Raw genomic sequence first — 16,962 nt, forward strand, 5'->3', positions numbered from 1 at the left:
AAGAGCTATTTCAATAGTATCTTCTCATTTGCATTTAGGTCTCCTAAGTGGTCTGCCCATTAAGATTGTCTACTAAAATTCCTTGCATATTCCATGCATGCTATACACCTCGCCCAACATACCCAGTATTTGCCGAGGAGTAAAATTTCTTGATGGGGTATTTTACTGTGATTTAATATCCGGGTTGAACTACGTCAAGAGCAGTGACTTGAGAAGGATCTGGAAGGAAGCGGCTGTGGTTCAGTCGAGGTACTATCTCGGTATGTGCCTGCAAGGACCGAGAAGTCGCACGAAGAACCTCGGTCAGGGTGATCGGTGTGCGGCCGAGGGTCCAAACGGGTACCCCCCCGAAAACAAGCCAGGCGCTTTACCACTGCGCAAACCTGCTTGGTACGGGAAGTAGCCTGCAAATGCTGAAGATCCCAATTGTGTCTTCTCCCCACTCCTGTTACTTCAACTGTTCGTCCCAGCACTCTGAACATTGTCAGACACCCTAGCCTGTGCCCTCTGCTTAATATGGAGGCAGTTTCGCAACGGGTAAAATTATGCTTTAATATATTTTAAACTTCAAGTTTTTATTAAGATCGAAAAGTTTGTGAAGCTGGTACATTAATACAAGTAGTTCTTAGATAAAACAGGACGATGGATAATGCCCAAAAACATAATATTTGAATTCAAGTTTTTAGTTATCAAACGGGAAGACAAAATTTCCTGTCAGTCAGCACTCCTAAACTTGAATCTCTGTTCAGCATTCCGTATGACAACACTTTTAATATTGTCTCCTTGCTGCAGTAGATTTAAGTAAACTGCAAGCAAGAGGACGAGAGTTCCCCCAAGCCTCAGCAAAACTACGCTTAAGGCAGGCTGCAAACGCAAGTAAGGTCTTACAGATGAACTCAGTGCCGTTGAATCTAAAGAGAAGTGTTCCTTACATTCTGATTTCCGGTCTGGCCAGCAGGTTCCTGCCGTCTGCAGGCGTTGTGTGTCGTTTGGAGATTTCACGGCGGAGACGGAGACGGAGACAGAGACAGAGACAGTTTCTGAGGAACCGAACGCTGACTTCGTACTGGCGCGACTGGTCGCCCGAGAAGACTTCAGTGTGAACTACACACAACACACACACTACAAGGTAAGGAAATGCAAACTGACAGATGTGTAGTTGATAATAGCTTATTAAGAACGATTGAGATTTCTATGCTCCGTATTCTGCTATGTTTAGGCCCTTTGCACTATAGGTACCAGGATGTAATTACGTTCCCTCGTTGGTTGACGTGCTCCTTGCGAGATGTCATAGGTAGATTTTTTTTTTTTTTTTGCGTTTAGTAATCAACACAATTCCTCCTGCAGTCGTCACATTTCTCTTCTGCAGCTGTACGTCCATTTGGCTTCCTCACCAGTCACACAGTCTGTTGCACCTGCCCACGCTGGTTCGCTTGCGGATTTCTTCTTGTCTTCTACCCTGAAGATAGAAGCGATACGTTCCTCCGAAACGTCGGTTAACACAATATCTACATGGCGTCACATCCCAGACGACTGCTTTCTTCATAGTCACCGCCGTGAAAACCTCAAATCTTACAAATTATCTTCAGTTGTCTAATTTGGAGTGCCGGAAGGCGGGAAGTGGCCACGAGCCTCTGCCGCGGCATAGCACTCCCTCCCCCCGAGTGTGTAAAGAGGTTTCCTTGAGAGCCTCTTTGTGTGTTGACGGCATTTCGGTCCTCAAACTGAAGCTTAGTCTTAAACTTGCGGTTACTGCAAACTTTCAATTTCCTCTTTTATGAAAATATTGCCATTTGTAAATATGGTACTAAAATCCACTCGTCACGTTCAAGAAGTACAGTAATATACTTCCGTCCTAGAAATTTGTTCTTGCTGGTACCCCGTATGAATCTCCCTCGAGGTTTATGTTAACCTCGTCAGCACACTTCCCTAGCCATTCTGTTCCCAAGAATCGCGTGATAAAGCACTTTTGTCCGATTGACATAGGCCAGATTGGGTTTAGTTTAGGGGATACAGCAGCAGGCTTTGTCATCTCCTACCGTCCATGGAACTTCTTTCTTTGCACAGTGACTGAGTTCAGTTTCTACGGCTCTGTGTGTCTGTGTGTCTCGAGATGAACGAAGATGTGACGCGTTTAAACTTGTCATACTGGAAAGGATCTTATTAACAGTGGGTAAGGCTTTTAAACCACTACGGTAAGAAGGCAAAGTTCTCACCTGTGCTTGACTAATTAAGCACTACATCATGAAGGCATATGGGGGAGTGGACGTATAGATCCACATTTTCTTGACCTAAGTACTAGGTGGAGGTGAGTGGTCAGCTTCATGCCACGCCCGCTTTAACCCTGGAGAAAGAGCCCCCGTACCCATTGGAATGGAGGCTGGGTGGGCCCCAGACCTGGTCTGGACGACGTGGGGAAGAAAATTCTTGACCCTACAGGGACTCGATCTCTGACTCCTCGGTCGTCTAGCCCGTAGTCATTCGCTATACCGACTGAGCTGTCCCGGCTCCAAATCACAACGGTACTGCGGCATAAAACCGATGCTTATTTTGGCCAGGTTGACTCCGACAGAAGAACACAGTGTCCTAGGATGCCGCGAAACTCGCGATGAAGAGGGAACACCTCACAGTTGCTGGGTCACCTCGCGAGAAACGCTGTGCGTGACCTCGTTCTGCCGCACGCAATATCCGATATCCGGACTGGTCAGCCGGAGTGCTTCAACGTCGTTAGTGGCTCGCAGACGGGGACACCGAGCATATCTGCGCATCTGCTTCACTGCCTGGCAGGGACAGTAATGGACCCAGCTCGAGTCACAGGGTACATCATTCTGTGGACAGGTAAGTCCAAATCAGTGACTCCACTCCGACATTCTTTACACTGATCAAAATTTGGTTTTTGTACTTACATCAGTAAGAGATGAAATTCTCATAAAGTTCCACCGACTCGCCACAATCCAGCACAGCCGATACTGCAGCTTTATGCATCAAGTACTGCCAGAAACTTGAAACATGTGGCAACAAATACTCGCTTGATGCATTTTGGTTTTAGGTTAAATTTACAGCCTATCAACTGATGCTCGTTGTAGATAGATACATGATTACTGTCCTTCCTAAACGTTTCTACGGACTTGTCAGGCTACACGGCGTCATATGAATCTTTCATTCACTCATGGAGGTGAGTCCTTCTTGAGAAGCCGCAAGCTGTGCAGCTACTCAGGAACTTCCAAGCATTTTATGGAGCCCGAAGGTTCATTACCGTGTTCACACGAGCCCTTCACTGGTCCCAGTCCTGAGCGAGATCAATCCACCCCATCATATCTAAGATCCATTTTAATATTGTCCACCCACCTACGTCTTGGTCTTCCTAGTTGTCTGTTTCCTTCTGGCTTTCCCACCAATATCCTATATGCATTTCTCTTCTCCCCATTCGTACTACCTGGCCTGCCCATTTCATCCTCCTTGACTTGATCATATGAATATTATTTTTCCTCCTTCCAAACCTGATATTTTGTAGTCCTGTATGGAGGTGTGAATGCGAGCAGGAGCAGGAAGTTATAACAGGATCCTGAGTTCTGTCCCCAGCGAAACGTGTGAATGGAGACTGAACACAGCTTTTGAGCATGCGATGCGGAGTACGTTTCCACAGCACAGCTGGAAGAATTGTGTTAGAGTAACCTGCTCAGTTTCATGGCGCTCCTTGGTCTCTGCAGTGTATAAACAGCTGTTAAAGCTAACTGTACAACATTACGGCCGCCTTCATGAAGAGAGCGTCTTCTGAGATGTGACGTCGTGCATTCTTAGACCCTAACGATGAAGGCAGAAACATTCCTCCGAAACGTCGGTAAATGTTTAACATACTACACAGCGTCACGGAAGAGGATGTTCTTCATATATCAGTCTGGAATTATATTTGGGAGTGCTCGCTTCAAATCTTGACTCGGACGAAAGCCATCCTTAACTGAAACTTTTCGTCCCGCCAGGCAAATGATTGGACAGTGCGTAGATTGGACCACAATCGCTTCCTTCCAAATCATTACCAATTCAGTCATTCTACCACCGGACGCTGTGTAGTCTCGATATTGAAGATGTCACTAAACAATTAAACGTCCCATTCCAGGAACTATACGCTTCGTAAAGTGGAGTGTTAGAATATTGTCACGTGTATGGAGTGATTATAGGCGGGATTTTGGACGTATACTGGACTTATTGACCACTTTAACACATTACTCGTAATTACACTTAATTATAGCGCCATCCCTGATTTCCACACTTTACAATATCACGTTAAGTCTTCTCCAGCCCGCAGTGTCTTAACTAATAGTTGCCTGGCAACTGCTTCTAACATTGGCTGTTCTGCTTTCAGGCTGAAGTCCTCTCTGAATGTCGACACTAAACTTAACTTTTTCTTGCTCCAATTGTCCTCCTTATAAACCCTTTTTATACGGACCGAGTAGAAAACACCGTTTCCAACATTACCTTTATTGCTGCATGCGTATCCGTTGCCTAGAAACGGCTTTACATGCTACAATATGATTAGCTTAATTGAGAAGGAGAGTCTCCAATTGACTGCACAAGGCAGCATTAGGAATGAAACGGAGATTCAAATTAAGTTACTGTATCTGAGACAGAAACATGTTGAATGCATGAAGAAATGTGATTACATCGGTCACTACTGGAGAGACCAGGAGTCAGAGAGACCACATCAAGAAACCAGCAACTGCTTCACAATAACAAAAGTCTGGCCTTCGGCCCCAGATGGGGCTTAACACCAAGACAGACTGGCCAACTGACCAACGGCCATAACATAACTTTGACTTTGACTTAGTTGGTGAGTAAGTGAGTTATTTAGAGGACTGCTGGGGGTTCAGTCGCTGTGATCTGTTTCCGTGAGAATCTGGTAGCTGAGGCCGAGGACAGTTCGGGAATCCAGAGGAAGGGGAACGTTCGCTGGTGGAAGCCGCTGCCAAGCAACGGCAGCGAAGGCGTGACTGTGGAAACTAATGTGTCTGTGTGTTTGTGTCTAACAGTATACTGTAAAGTTCAGTCACGTGCTGTGTCAAAGAGTCCAATAAATCCGGCCATCAATCCAAAACCAGTCTCCAGTCACAATACATAAAATTGTAATAATATCAATTTTCGGTGCTATGTTAACCTGTAAGTAAACATACTGGGACGTATATATCCATCGCTAGGCAACGACGCGGTAAAAACATTCCCGCAGAAGCGCATACGCGCAACAATAGGACGTCCATTGCTAAGCAACGGATTAGTAAACAAACCTTCTCGAGAAGGTTGTTTGAGTTGTCGAGAATTGGTTTGAGTTTTTGAACTGGCAGTCTAAGTTGATTGGGAAAAATAGCAAGATAGGAATTAGACTGTGAAAAGAGGGCTTCATATGTGATTTGAAGTTACAGTGAGGTTTAAATCCATTGCCAAGATACGACTAGTGAAGACTGGGAACCGTAGTGTGTGTAGATGAGCGATAGCGCTATATTGCCTATAGCCGCCTTATGTGTGAATAAGATGTCAATAAATCCAATCATCCAATCCAAATCCCGTCTTCTTATAAGTCACTAGCACAAACCCATACACGTGACAATATTCAGTGTCTGAAATAACCCCTAACATAGTAGCTTCCGTAAGCTTCATTGCAAACCCTTTATTATACCGGCCACACAGGTCTGTGTGCGCCTCTGCTTGCCGACACGCTTACGTCTGCAGTATCCTCTAAATGTATGTAGGCCTACAGTTCAAGGAAATTGCACTTTCATTAACTGTAACTAAGTAACTAATAACTTCACAGAACTGAACCCTTTGTGAGAAACCGCCAATTCTGAAGTTATTCAAGAACTTCCCAAAATTCAGTGAAACTCGAAGGTTCATTACCGTGTTGACAAGAACCCTCCACTGGCCCTTAACCTCATTCAGATCCGTCTAGTCCATCTTCGGCCAGTTTGTGCTACATGCCAGCCCATATTGATTTCACTGACTGTAAACAACAAATGTAATATGGCAAAAATCACTTCATTCGATTTCATTTACTAATTTAGGCGAGTTTACAGGTTTCCAGGCTGTAAGTTGCCATAATGTGGAGCACCAGACCGGACAGATGAGTGAGTGGGCCCTTGGCACGTGCATCCTGCACATAAATGAGCCCTGTGACGACATCAAGGTCCGCTTTCTGCTGTACGCAGTGTAAGTGCACAATGCAGCATGTGCCACAACGGGGGCTTACATACAGCAAGCTTCCAGCTCTGGGGTTACCATGGAAATGCAAATACAGCATGTGCTGAGGTGTGAGTCACAACGCGAACATGTGTTCATTTCTAAGGGTCACCACGTGAGCACAGCATGTTTTCAGATATAAAAGTCTGCATGGAGGCAGGTGGTATGTAAGGTATATTCTCTTTTCCGGTCGCCATATTTTAATTCTCAGAAATATGGGCAGTTCTTTTTGATACTGATATGATATAAATATGTCAGGTACGTGAGGAATAAATAAGGATTTCTTTTACTATTTTTCCAATAATCTGGCAGTCACCTTTGGCAGTGATCAAAGCATCATCTTGCATTTCATGTCCTAAGTATCAGAATGTTTTTACATGAAATGTTCTTCTGATTAATTAAGAAATAACCTTTCAACCAAACACAATATTCCATTCTGTATACTAAGTTTTCATGTCAGGATTTGACACCGGGTTTAAGCCTCTGCCAAAATGTAGTCCCTTCCTAATTTTCCAGCTGAAATTTATTGGCGTTGAAGTGCAAGTTGTAACTCACATGCTCTGAAATAAACATCCGTTTCCCATTTCCTGTTTCGTTTAGTTTCAAGGAGGCTCCATAGTGAGATCCATACACTGTAGCAGTTTCTTTTGTTTCTTCTTGTCGGAAATTTCCTCCTGCATGTTCATCTGGCCCGTGAGGATGCTGCAGCTTCCCTCCACTATCTGTTGCATGGGCAAATGAGAGGAGTCTGTATGATGAGACAACAGCTGTCAGAATGTTCCGTATTGCTAGATTTTCAATTTGGCAGGAGAACTCAATCAAGTTCGTCTGTCTCTCCATTTGTCAGGGTCCAAAATCGTTGGGCACTTTCTGTTGACAATCAGACTTCCATCATTCCCATGCACAAAAATACCTACCTTACACAAGGCCTCACTTGAACTTCCCAAGTGACCAGAAGTGGCTTCTGCAGACTTTCTGAAGTGTGACATGACAGCCTTTCACTACTTTTTATTTAATTATACTCATTTTTATGTAGGCTTAATACACAACAATGAATGCCACTGATAATTACGTGCATTATACAATGGAAAAGGAAGGGTCATGCGGTAGCGTAGTTTGTTGAAGCACTGCGCTGCAAGCTGGAAGATCGTGGGTTCTATTTCCAGTGAGGTCACTGGGTTTTTTTCAACTGACCTGTTCATTCCAGCTGCACTGTAACCCTGGGTTCAACTCAACCTCTGACAGAAATGAGTACCAGGGATCCTGTTGGGGTTAAAGGGCTGCCAGCACATAAGGCTGACCATCTCACTTCCATCTGTGAGCTGATTGTCTAGAGAATGTGAGATTCTCGACGTCTCACAACCCTGTGGGCCTCCATGGCCTGTTACAGGTTTGGCTTTTATAAACTTGGAACCTGCAACGAAAAATAAAAGTCTCCATAAAAGTACTCTGTAGTACAGGATACAAATGTGGAGTGCCAATTACAGGTTACGATTTATAGTGTCATTAAGCATTTACCTTCTTGGAAATGTACCTCACACACTAAGGGCACAGTGATGTGAGTTTGTTGACCCGTGTAGAGTACCACAGTGCAGAAACCGGCCTGCTGTAGGTCCCTCCTTTGTTCCAGCGACGGAGAACCACTACCATTGCAAACGCATGACCCGAACCCACCACCCGGCACCTTTGATGCAGATCTGCCCACAAAGATTCTGATCCACGGGTACGCGGGCCATGCAGAGTTCAACAGCACAGTTGTTATCAGACAAGGTAAGAATCCAGACACTTCACCTGGAGAATGTCATTGTGAGAAGTGCACACTTGTGTTCTCTACTGCCGTGTACTTCCGAGACAGCAAGGTGAACTGCTGAGGAAACTGAAACTGAAGATGGAGGCAGCATTTTCCTCTGAAGCGTTACGCTCTCTCTGAACTACACGGCGGTACGACCCAGAGAACCATACAGGGAGAGCCTGAAATCCTACAGACTTGGTTCTGTTTCAATGTCTGTCTAAAATGCGGAATTTTCTCAAGAGCATCCACTCCAGAGACAGCCCTCTATGAAGGAACAAGTGCAGCGCACTTTAGTCAAATAGCCTGCATGCTCACTTATATCTTTGATACCCCAATTTGTTTACACGCCGATCTTGAAGAGGTAAAGTAAGTATGAAGTGAGTGCTCGAGGGTCACGACCCAGCGCTGTGCATAACAGCTCCCTGAAGCCATTCAGTGGCCATTTGTGGCAAAACGGATGAAGCTTGAAGCTTCCAGCACATTTGATTTCACAGCGTGATGCTTATGGAGGGGGGAGGAGACTTTGTGTTCATATCCCCCATTATAGCCAGGTTTACGTGGCCACTTTACTTTTTACTCAAGTCATAATTCTGATATTTTTATACAATGGACTTTTTCAAGTTCTACATCTCATAAGAATAGAAGTAACAAGTGGAGAGAACTAACGTTTATGGTGATAATTCGGCAGAACTTGTACAGTTACGATTATAAACTTGTTGGACTAATTGCTTGGCACAACGATCATGAAAACCCGACTGTCACTCAACACATCAGGAAGTCCCCCGAAATCTAAAGTCGTTACCGTGTTCACAAAATCCCTCCATGGGACAGCTTAACTTTCACGCCGTTTTTCTAACACAGGTTTTCATACCGCACGTTCATCTTAAACCCACAGCCTATTTCTCATGTTCTATTTTTCCTTCCTTCCAACACTATGTGATGTGATGTAACCCGACCTGTGTACACTGCGCTAATTTCGGTTCTGTGGGATCCTCCTCTGATTCTTATGGAATGTTATCACTTCTGTGCTCCAGTAACTGCATCCTGCTACATATCTAATGAATTTCATCTCTGCCTCTAGCCATGCTCTGTGATTTTGTAACAACGTCAAAGTGAGAGGATGCCTAGGATATCATAATCTTAATCCAGGTTGCCTTCAAACTCGGTTTTGTTTCATAATTGCTATTAGGGGCTGGTATAGCAACTGGCTACGGGCTGGACGGTCGAGGGGTTGGAGTTCGAGTCCATGTCGCCTAGACCAGCTCTGGGGTTCACCGAACTTCCTATCCAGTGGGTACCAGGTGTTGTTTCCCCAGGGATAAAGCAGCAGGGGTGTGAAGCTGACCACTCACCTCTACCTAGTGCCGAGGTAAAGAAATTATGGATTTATACATCCATTCTCCCAGATGCCTTCACGGCGTAGTGCTTGATAGTTAAACATAGGGAGAACTTTACCTTTTCACTGTTATTAGTAACGTTTTATTTCTTGCTTCCAAACAAGCAGTTTTGTCCCAGTCCTTGTGACAACACACACTTCCTGTACATTCACACAGAGACACATTTTACGGCATGTCTTGCCAAACCGCAACAGGCTGCAGGAGGGAATGCTATTTCATAGCATTTTTCGAACATTGATGTTTACATTTTGACCCCAATCCAGCCTACTTGGCTCGCAGAGGCTCCAACGTTATCGCTGTGGACTGGGGCCCTCTGGCAAGTCCTCCTTGCTACTTTGCTGCCATATTCAACATGCTCCAAGTGGCAACGTGTACCACTCACATGCTCCTGGGCCTTGCGACAAAGTTTTCTCTCCACCTGGCAAATGTGCATGCCGTGGGTTTCAGCCTCGGCGCACACATTGCTGCACTCTTAAGCAACAGCCTGTCCGTGGCCAGCGGTTCAAGGTTGGGCAGGATAACAGGTACGGAGCAGAACGTAACTTGTGTTGTGGTCAATGCATCTCCTGACATATTGCTGACATTTGTAAAGGCCTACATGCACTTTGGCCAGTAAGTTGAGCAGGAATATTTTGTTTGAACAAGAAATTTTTCGACCAAGCATTGTAGAGAAACTAGTCACTAGGGAATGGATTTTATTGCAAATGCATATTTCTTTCTCGCAACCAAAAGTATGCTCATTTGGATATATGTATGGTTTACTTCATTTTTTTAATTTTAGCATGGTTTGACATTGCATATAAATGTAAGTTATATGATCAAAGTTGGCACTGCTTTTAAAGTTACGTTTCCAAATGTGACACATTTGACTTGATATGGGTTGCACCATGTTGCAGAAATAATTCGTGTAAATTTTCATCTTGCTGTCAAGTTGGTGTCTTCTGTGAAGGAGGTATTTCTTAAAGCACCATGTAGCAAACAAGCATTTAAAGCAGTAGCACCGAACGTTCCACTTCTGTCGGAGCCACTATTAACGCACTGGGCACGTGGCTGTGAGTTGTTACACCAAACATTCAGAAACACTTTGGAATGTCGTGAATACATTTGATCCCAAAAGTTCAGCTTGAATTCAAATTGCCCAAAGTGTACGAAAGTGGTATAACTAGAAACTGATCTGCCATATATATCTGCTCACTTCTCTCATCTTCCATCCACCATTTCCTCACTGGGGCAAGCAATAGCAATACTACTTTGTATCAATCGTTAAGTGTATTCAGAACCACTGTTTCTGAATTGAATTCGGTTCCTGGAAGAGTGGGTGAAGTAGTGAAAGAGAAAGAACACAACATTCTTTAAAAAAACCGAGGATATGAACAAATTTGTGAAACTGAAGAAGTTTTAGCCAATAAACATACTGAACTGTCAAGTAAGGAATCACGAATGGTGAAGCAGATAGCGACTTTTGTACATGCAGCCTTAAGTTCCTGTGAGGTGGAAAGAAGTTTTTCCTGCTATATGGACATCTTACGAGAGAATAGGGAGCGACTAACTGTGGAAATCCTAAAACATTTCGTAATTGTGAACTGCAACAGAAGAGAAGCTGAAAGCTCGGAGAGCCTGGACTCGAGCCCATGTCAGGTAATGTGAGATTTGCTGTGGACGAAGTGGCACTGGTGCAGGTTTTCTCAGAGTACTTTGGTTTCCCCTGTCAATTCTCATTCCACCGACTGCTCCACATGTATCTATCATCCGGAGCCGGTACAATAGGCCGATTAGTGGCCGACATACAAAGTGAACAGTCTAACCCCACCCCAAGAAACTAAACAAAAAAAGAGAGACAAGTACTATGTAAGCTGAAGGGTGAGGTAGTAGTTTCTTTGATACACAGATACAGTTGTATCAGAATACATGGCGTCACATACCAGAAGATCTTCACTTCTGTAAGAACTCATATGTCCATGATGTGTTATCTGCAGCGGAATGGATGAGTTGCTTTGGATATTCTGAAGCAGGGACGCATTTGACCCAGGGCAACATGCGGGCTGTAGTTTTTAGGGTACAAATATCAAACTTCCATACACAACAATGAACTGTGTTGATGCAGGACTGGACCCAGCCTTGCCGCTGTTCGCGACGCTCAATGACGGCTGGAAGCTGGACTCTGGGGACGCCGATTTTGTGGACGTGATTCACACGAACGGTGGGGTGTTTGGCAAGATCGAAGCAGCTGGACACGCTGACTTCTTCGTCAATGGAGGCAGCTTTCAGCCCGCGTGCGCTGGTCACAGAAGTGAGTTCCATGTGCAATATATAGTGCCATAAATGAGGCTCTACCAACTGAGCCATGCCATTGCATTTAGTGTGAAGTAAATGGCAGTACCTAAGTCAAAAGCTCTGGTCGGATTTGTACAGTTACAACACAAAGAGTTAAGTGAATAAGACTGCTTGTCGCATTGGTATGTTTCAGCATGCACGTAATCTTATAAACCGCAGTGACCAATAGCATTAATCCTGCACTTTGCTTCCCCATGACTTACCGTCTGTCCATCCATCCATCCCTCTCTCTGTGTGCGTGCAATGACTGGAGTGCCTCTGAATGCAGTTCTACAAAATTTACAATATTGTCCCATGTATGAGTGACCATATGGGGTTTTGAATTGTAATTGGATTAATTGAACACTTATAGAACATAACTACAAGTAATTATAGTGCTATCATCAATTCACACATTCTGCAGTTCACTGCAGCACACACTTAAATGTTCTCAGTCTGCTGTTTCTTCGCCTGATAACGGCTTTAAACACCATAGCTTCCTCAACTTCCATGTTCACGCGTTACTAGCCGGCGACTGTCTCCCACCTAACTAAATTTTAGACTTGGCCTCCCTATAACATCTTGGCATGGATGGCATAGGAAACACCACTTCCAACAGTTCTACTCTTGCGTCACACAGCTGCCACACAGACCGCGTAGAGAACGCCTCTTCCCAGTTAGTCCATTCATGCATGTTAGGAATCTGTTGCCCAGCAACGGACGTCGCTTATGGAGTCATTACTTAGCAGTGGGTCCACATGCTACAGTATGAACTTTTACCGAAATTAGTGGACAAATATCACTTTTGCTTTCAAATGTAGCAGTAATAACAGACACATTACATGAAGACTTACATGTACGTCTGTGTGCATCTCATGTGTAACTATCTGGGCATCGGACAAAGAAACTATGAGAACAAAAATTGTACAGAAATACTACACCAACGTTTTATGCCCAAGTCTTAAAGGATTTGCCTTATTGAAGTAAAAGTGCCTGAACCAGCCAAAACTATTAACGTTACACACAGGCCTATATTAGGACCCGGGATAGCACAGTCAGTATAGCGACTGGCTATGGGCTGGATGACTGAGGGATCGGGAGTTCGAGTCCAGGTGGGGGCAAAAATTTTCTCTTCTCCACATTGTCCAGACTGGTTCTGGTGCTCACCCAACCACCTATCCAGTTTGTATCGTGCACTCTTTTCTTGGGGTTAAAGCGACAGGCGCATAAAGCTAGCCACTCACCTCCAACTAGTGCCGAGGTCAAGAAAACATGGATCTGTATATCATGACGTAGAGCTTCATTAATTAAGCACAGGGACAAGTAACCTGCTAATCATACCAACTTCATTCCAAGATGTGCCACTGTGTATCCATTTACAGATGTGCCAGTTTGCAGTCATCTGCTTGCAGCCATCTACTTCGCTGAGTCCGTAACGTCCGATGCCGGCTTCTGGGGCCGACCGTGCACCAACTTCTGGCAGTACCTCCTGGGCCTGTGCCCCGGCGGGAGCTTGCCTGAGGAGCAGCAGGTGCTGATGGGAGACACGTGCAGTGGCACGTAAGTGAGACACCTCTGGTCCTCTCTCAACAACAACTTGGTATTGTCACCTGTATGAGTGGGCTATAGACTAGGTTTAGATTGGCGACTCGATTTCTTGACCACTTATACACGCGTACATACAAATAACTATAGCAATATCACTGGGGCACGCAGTAGTGTAGTTGGTTGAGGGGCTATGCTACAGGCTGGAAGGTCGCGCTCGATGAGTCATTGGATTCTTTTTCTGTTGACCTAATCCTTCCAGCAGCACTAGGCCCTGGGGTTTACTCAGCCTCTAACAGAAATGAGTACCAGGAATTAATCAAATAATTTTCCTGGTGAGTAAAGTGCAGCTGGTGTGTAAGGCTGACAACCTTACTGCCATCTTTGAGCCAATTGTCTAGATAATGTGGGACCCTCAGTGTCTCACAACCCTATGGGCCTTCACTGCCTGGTACAGGGATAGCTTTACTTTTTTCTTTTTTCTATAGCAGTATCACTATTTCCACACTTTAGAGTTCACTAGAGCACACAGTCTAGTGATCTCAGACTGTTAATAGATGTTTCTTGGTAATGGCTCCAACAATGCCTATTCCTCTGCCTCTGGGCTCAAGTCTTCTGTTCACAGACTCTTGTGCAGAACTGACTAAGCTCTCTAACCTTATCCCTTGTGTTTAACATCAACATCATTGATAAGGTAAAATGGTAAAATTGTCCATGTGCTTAAATAATTAAGTGCTATCCATGAAGGCGTATGGGGGAGTGGATGTATAGATCGACGTTTTCTTGACCTGGGCACTAGTTGCAAGTGAGTGGTCAGTTTTACGCTCTGGCCACTTTACTACCAAGCCTCCAGTACCAATTGGATAGGAGGCTGGGTGAATCCCAGATCCAGTCTGGAGGACATGAAAAATTGTTGCCCCTGCCTGGACTTGAACTCCAGCCCCTAGGCTCTCCAGCCAATAGCCAGTTGTATCGAATGAAGGATGAAAGAGTTCATTTTCTGGCTAATGATGGAACATGCCCCAACAGAAATTCATGACAGTTATACTGTGTTGATATAAACTGTGTTTACAACATTTTTGAGGGTGCATATTAATTGGATATTGATGTTGTTATATTTTAGCGTCCTGTTGTACTGATTTAAGTCCATGATTTATTTCAACCGTCTTCCAGTGCATACACTCATCTACTGCTCATCTACTCATACTACGTGTGTTATACCCAGCAGGCCCAGCAGTATAACACACGCAGTCACAGGAGCAAGACACAACACAAAGCACAATACACACACAATAGTGAAAGAGTGCTCCGACAGAAGAGGATAGGTGTGACTCGTGTAGTGAGATACGACGTAGAGATGAAAAATCTTGAACAATTTTAATATTTTTAACATTTAACATTTATCCAATATATATGATAAATATGTATTTTAGTTATTTTAATATGAAGACGACAAGGCATGCAATGAACTAGTTTAGCGTAAATCGAATAAGCACCTGAAGATGGCACTTTTGTGCCGAAACATGTAGTGCGAGAGAGAGGAGGAGATAGATGAGTGTATGCACTGGAAGACGGTTGAAATAAATCATGGATATTGATGTATTAGAAATATATTTTATTTTCTGTATATGATGGTAGCCAACATTATAACATGGACATTGTTGACATGTTCAAGGCCAAAACAACAGTTTCAATTTCAAAGTTAATTTGTGCAGTCAGAAATTCAGCAGTTGCCATGAAGAGGGCCCCCAACTGAACAACAAACCACATTATCATTCATAATGCTTTGTGTTCCAGGACCAGAGGCATTTTCCTCGTGGAAACAAGTGATTCCCCACCGTACGCCCTAGGGAAGCATCACGATTTTCCACCGCAAGTCTTTGGGAAGCATTATTATCAATATTATACACTGTGGAAGCATCAGGATTCTCCACCATGCGCCAAGAAAGCATTAACATTTCCCACCATTCCCAAGGGAAGCATTCCCTGTTTTAAGTTGGGGAAACATTAGGATTCCCAGCTATACGCCATGGCGGAGAATCAGGATTCCCCAAGAAATTGAGGAGCATCATGACTGCCCTTACCTTACACATTTTGGAAGCATCATAATCCCCCCTCCCGGTGTGCCCTTGGAAAGTACGTATCAGGATACCTAATCTTACAGTCTTTGGAATCATCAGGATTTGTCACCATGATTTCCAGTGAAGCTTCATGATTTTCCTAACTTACACTTGGGAAGCATCAGAATTCCCCACCTTGCACACTTGGGAAGTATCAGGATTCTCCACCATATATTCCCATATTTCTCTGATACATATAGTAAACCTTTCAGTTAGAAGAGTGCTCTCAACTCAACATCAGCATGTTGTGCATAATTAAAAGAGTTTCAAAAAGTTCTGTGAGGGCATATTGACACATACTTAGTTCAGCATTTATACTGATATGCTTAAGTAATATATTTTTCGAACAAAAGGCTACCTTGACAACAGTGTGCATAGTGGAAATTGTTTATATTCATGTAAGATGTGTAATAAATTGTGCAGAAAGAAACACTATAATCTGAAGGAATGTTTGTTTGAATGACATTGAAGTTATGTAATATGTTTTTATTTGTGGGTGTGAGCATTATAGTTTTTTTCATAATGTAATGATGTGAAAATATGTGATTATTTTTTATTATGTTTTGTGTTCACATTTGTTCTTATCAGCTTCATAGAAGCTGGGTTCTTGGAGGCAAGCCTCTCTGGTTCATGCATGGCATATGCTTTGGATATTGTCTAGTCTGTTAGCTAACCCTTTCAGCATTACTGAACACTGTGTATTTGCAATGAAAACTGTAAGCAGGAATAATGTTTGGTGTACAGCTTTATGTACTATACCCTTGTCAGAATGCTTAACACATGAACATAGTTTACTTTAAAGAAACCTTGATTTCAGTGCACAAGAGTTGGATTCTGTGTTTAAGTATCAGGTAGTCCTGAAGCGTAAGGTGCCCTACAGAGGATACTCCAGGTTGCGTATAGGTTCACGTGATCACAGGACAGGGCGAGCAGGGGAGGACAAAGAAATCAGCAAGGCGGAAATACCCAAACAGAAATAACCAAATCAAATGTTAACAAAGAATAAATATAATATATTAATAAAGAAAGAATACAAACATAATGTAAATACCTGTATGAGAATGATTGCAGAGTTCGCTGTTCTCAGATAGAATACTATGTAGAGAAATTAATTTAGACGGTCGAGGATGACCTCGACCGGTGGTCCGAAACGAGAACAACCTACCCCATCGACGGTTGGAAAACCAAGAGCCTAGAGCTCCAGATGTTAGGCCGCTAAGTCGGCTCGGAAGGGGAAGGAGAGAAGGGGACAGTAGAGAAAGTAGAGGGGAGAAGTGCGCACACAGACCACGGACAGGAGCCGACGTCACAGTCCCACAGTAGTTGATTGTTTATATACAAATGGCATTTTGCTACTAAAGTTCTTGGGTTCAGTGCATATCAGAATCAGTTGTTTTTATGCCAGAAACATGGGAAACGTTCCTTTTCTGAATATGATCTTGAAGTCTAATTAACTCGATATGACCACAGTACAGAATCTTCACATAATGCAGCAGTAAATGATGATAGAGGCCCCATAAAGCAAGTGAGAGAAAGTAGCCTATTTATTAAATGTGTCTTGGCACTTGTT

At 43.8% G+C, this 16,962-nt stretch overlaps 1 protein-coding gene across 6 annotated transcripts in view; it reads left to right on the plus strand.

Annotated features, from left to right (window-relative positions):
- LOC111862658 (phospholipase A1 member A) overlaps nucleotides 1–16,962 on the plus strand; it is a 46,841-nt gene that overhangs the window by 21,813 nt on the left and 8,066 nt on the right. For 2 of the 6 annotated variants that reach the window (XR_004512820.1, XR_002842466.2), the window contains exons 2-9: nucleotides 959–1,129; nucleotides 2,559–2,838; nucleotides 6,063–6,195; nucleotides 7,856–7,995; nucleotides 9,678–9,938; nucleotides 11,519–11,704; nucleotides 13,110–13,287; nucleotides 15,070–15,408. Coding sequence is in view for 1 of the 6 variants with exons in the window: in XM_023848196.2 (XP_023703964.1) it covers nucleotides 2,796–2,838; nucleotides 6,063–6,195; nucleotides 7,856–7,995; nucleotides 9,678–9,938; nucleotides 11,519–11,704; nucleotides 13,110–13,287; nucleotides 15,070–15,283 (1,155 nt within the window). In the remaining 5 variants the exon portion in view is untranslated. Of the gene's footprint in view, nucleotides 1–955; nucleotides 1,130–2,558; nucleotides 2,839–6,062; nucleotides 6,297–7,855; nucleotides 7,996–9,677; nucleotides 9,939–11,518; nucleotides 11,705–13,109; nucleotides 13,288–15,069; nucleotides 16,957–16,962 lie in introns of those variants that run through there. The other 4 variants (XR_002842467.2, XM_023848196.2, XR_002842470.2 and 1 more) reach the window with 4 other exon arrangements.

This window comes from Cryptotermes secundus, unplaced genomic scaffold (assembly GCF_002891405.2).
Source record: "Cryptotermes secundus unplaced genomic scaffold, Csec_1.0 scaffold5, whole genome shotgun sequence".
Lineage (NCBI taxonomy): Eukaryota > Metazoa > Arthropoda > Insecta > Blattodea > Kalotermitidae > Cryptotermes > Cryptotermes secundus.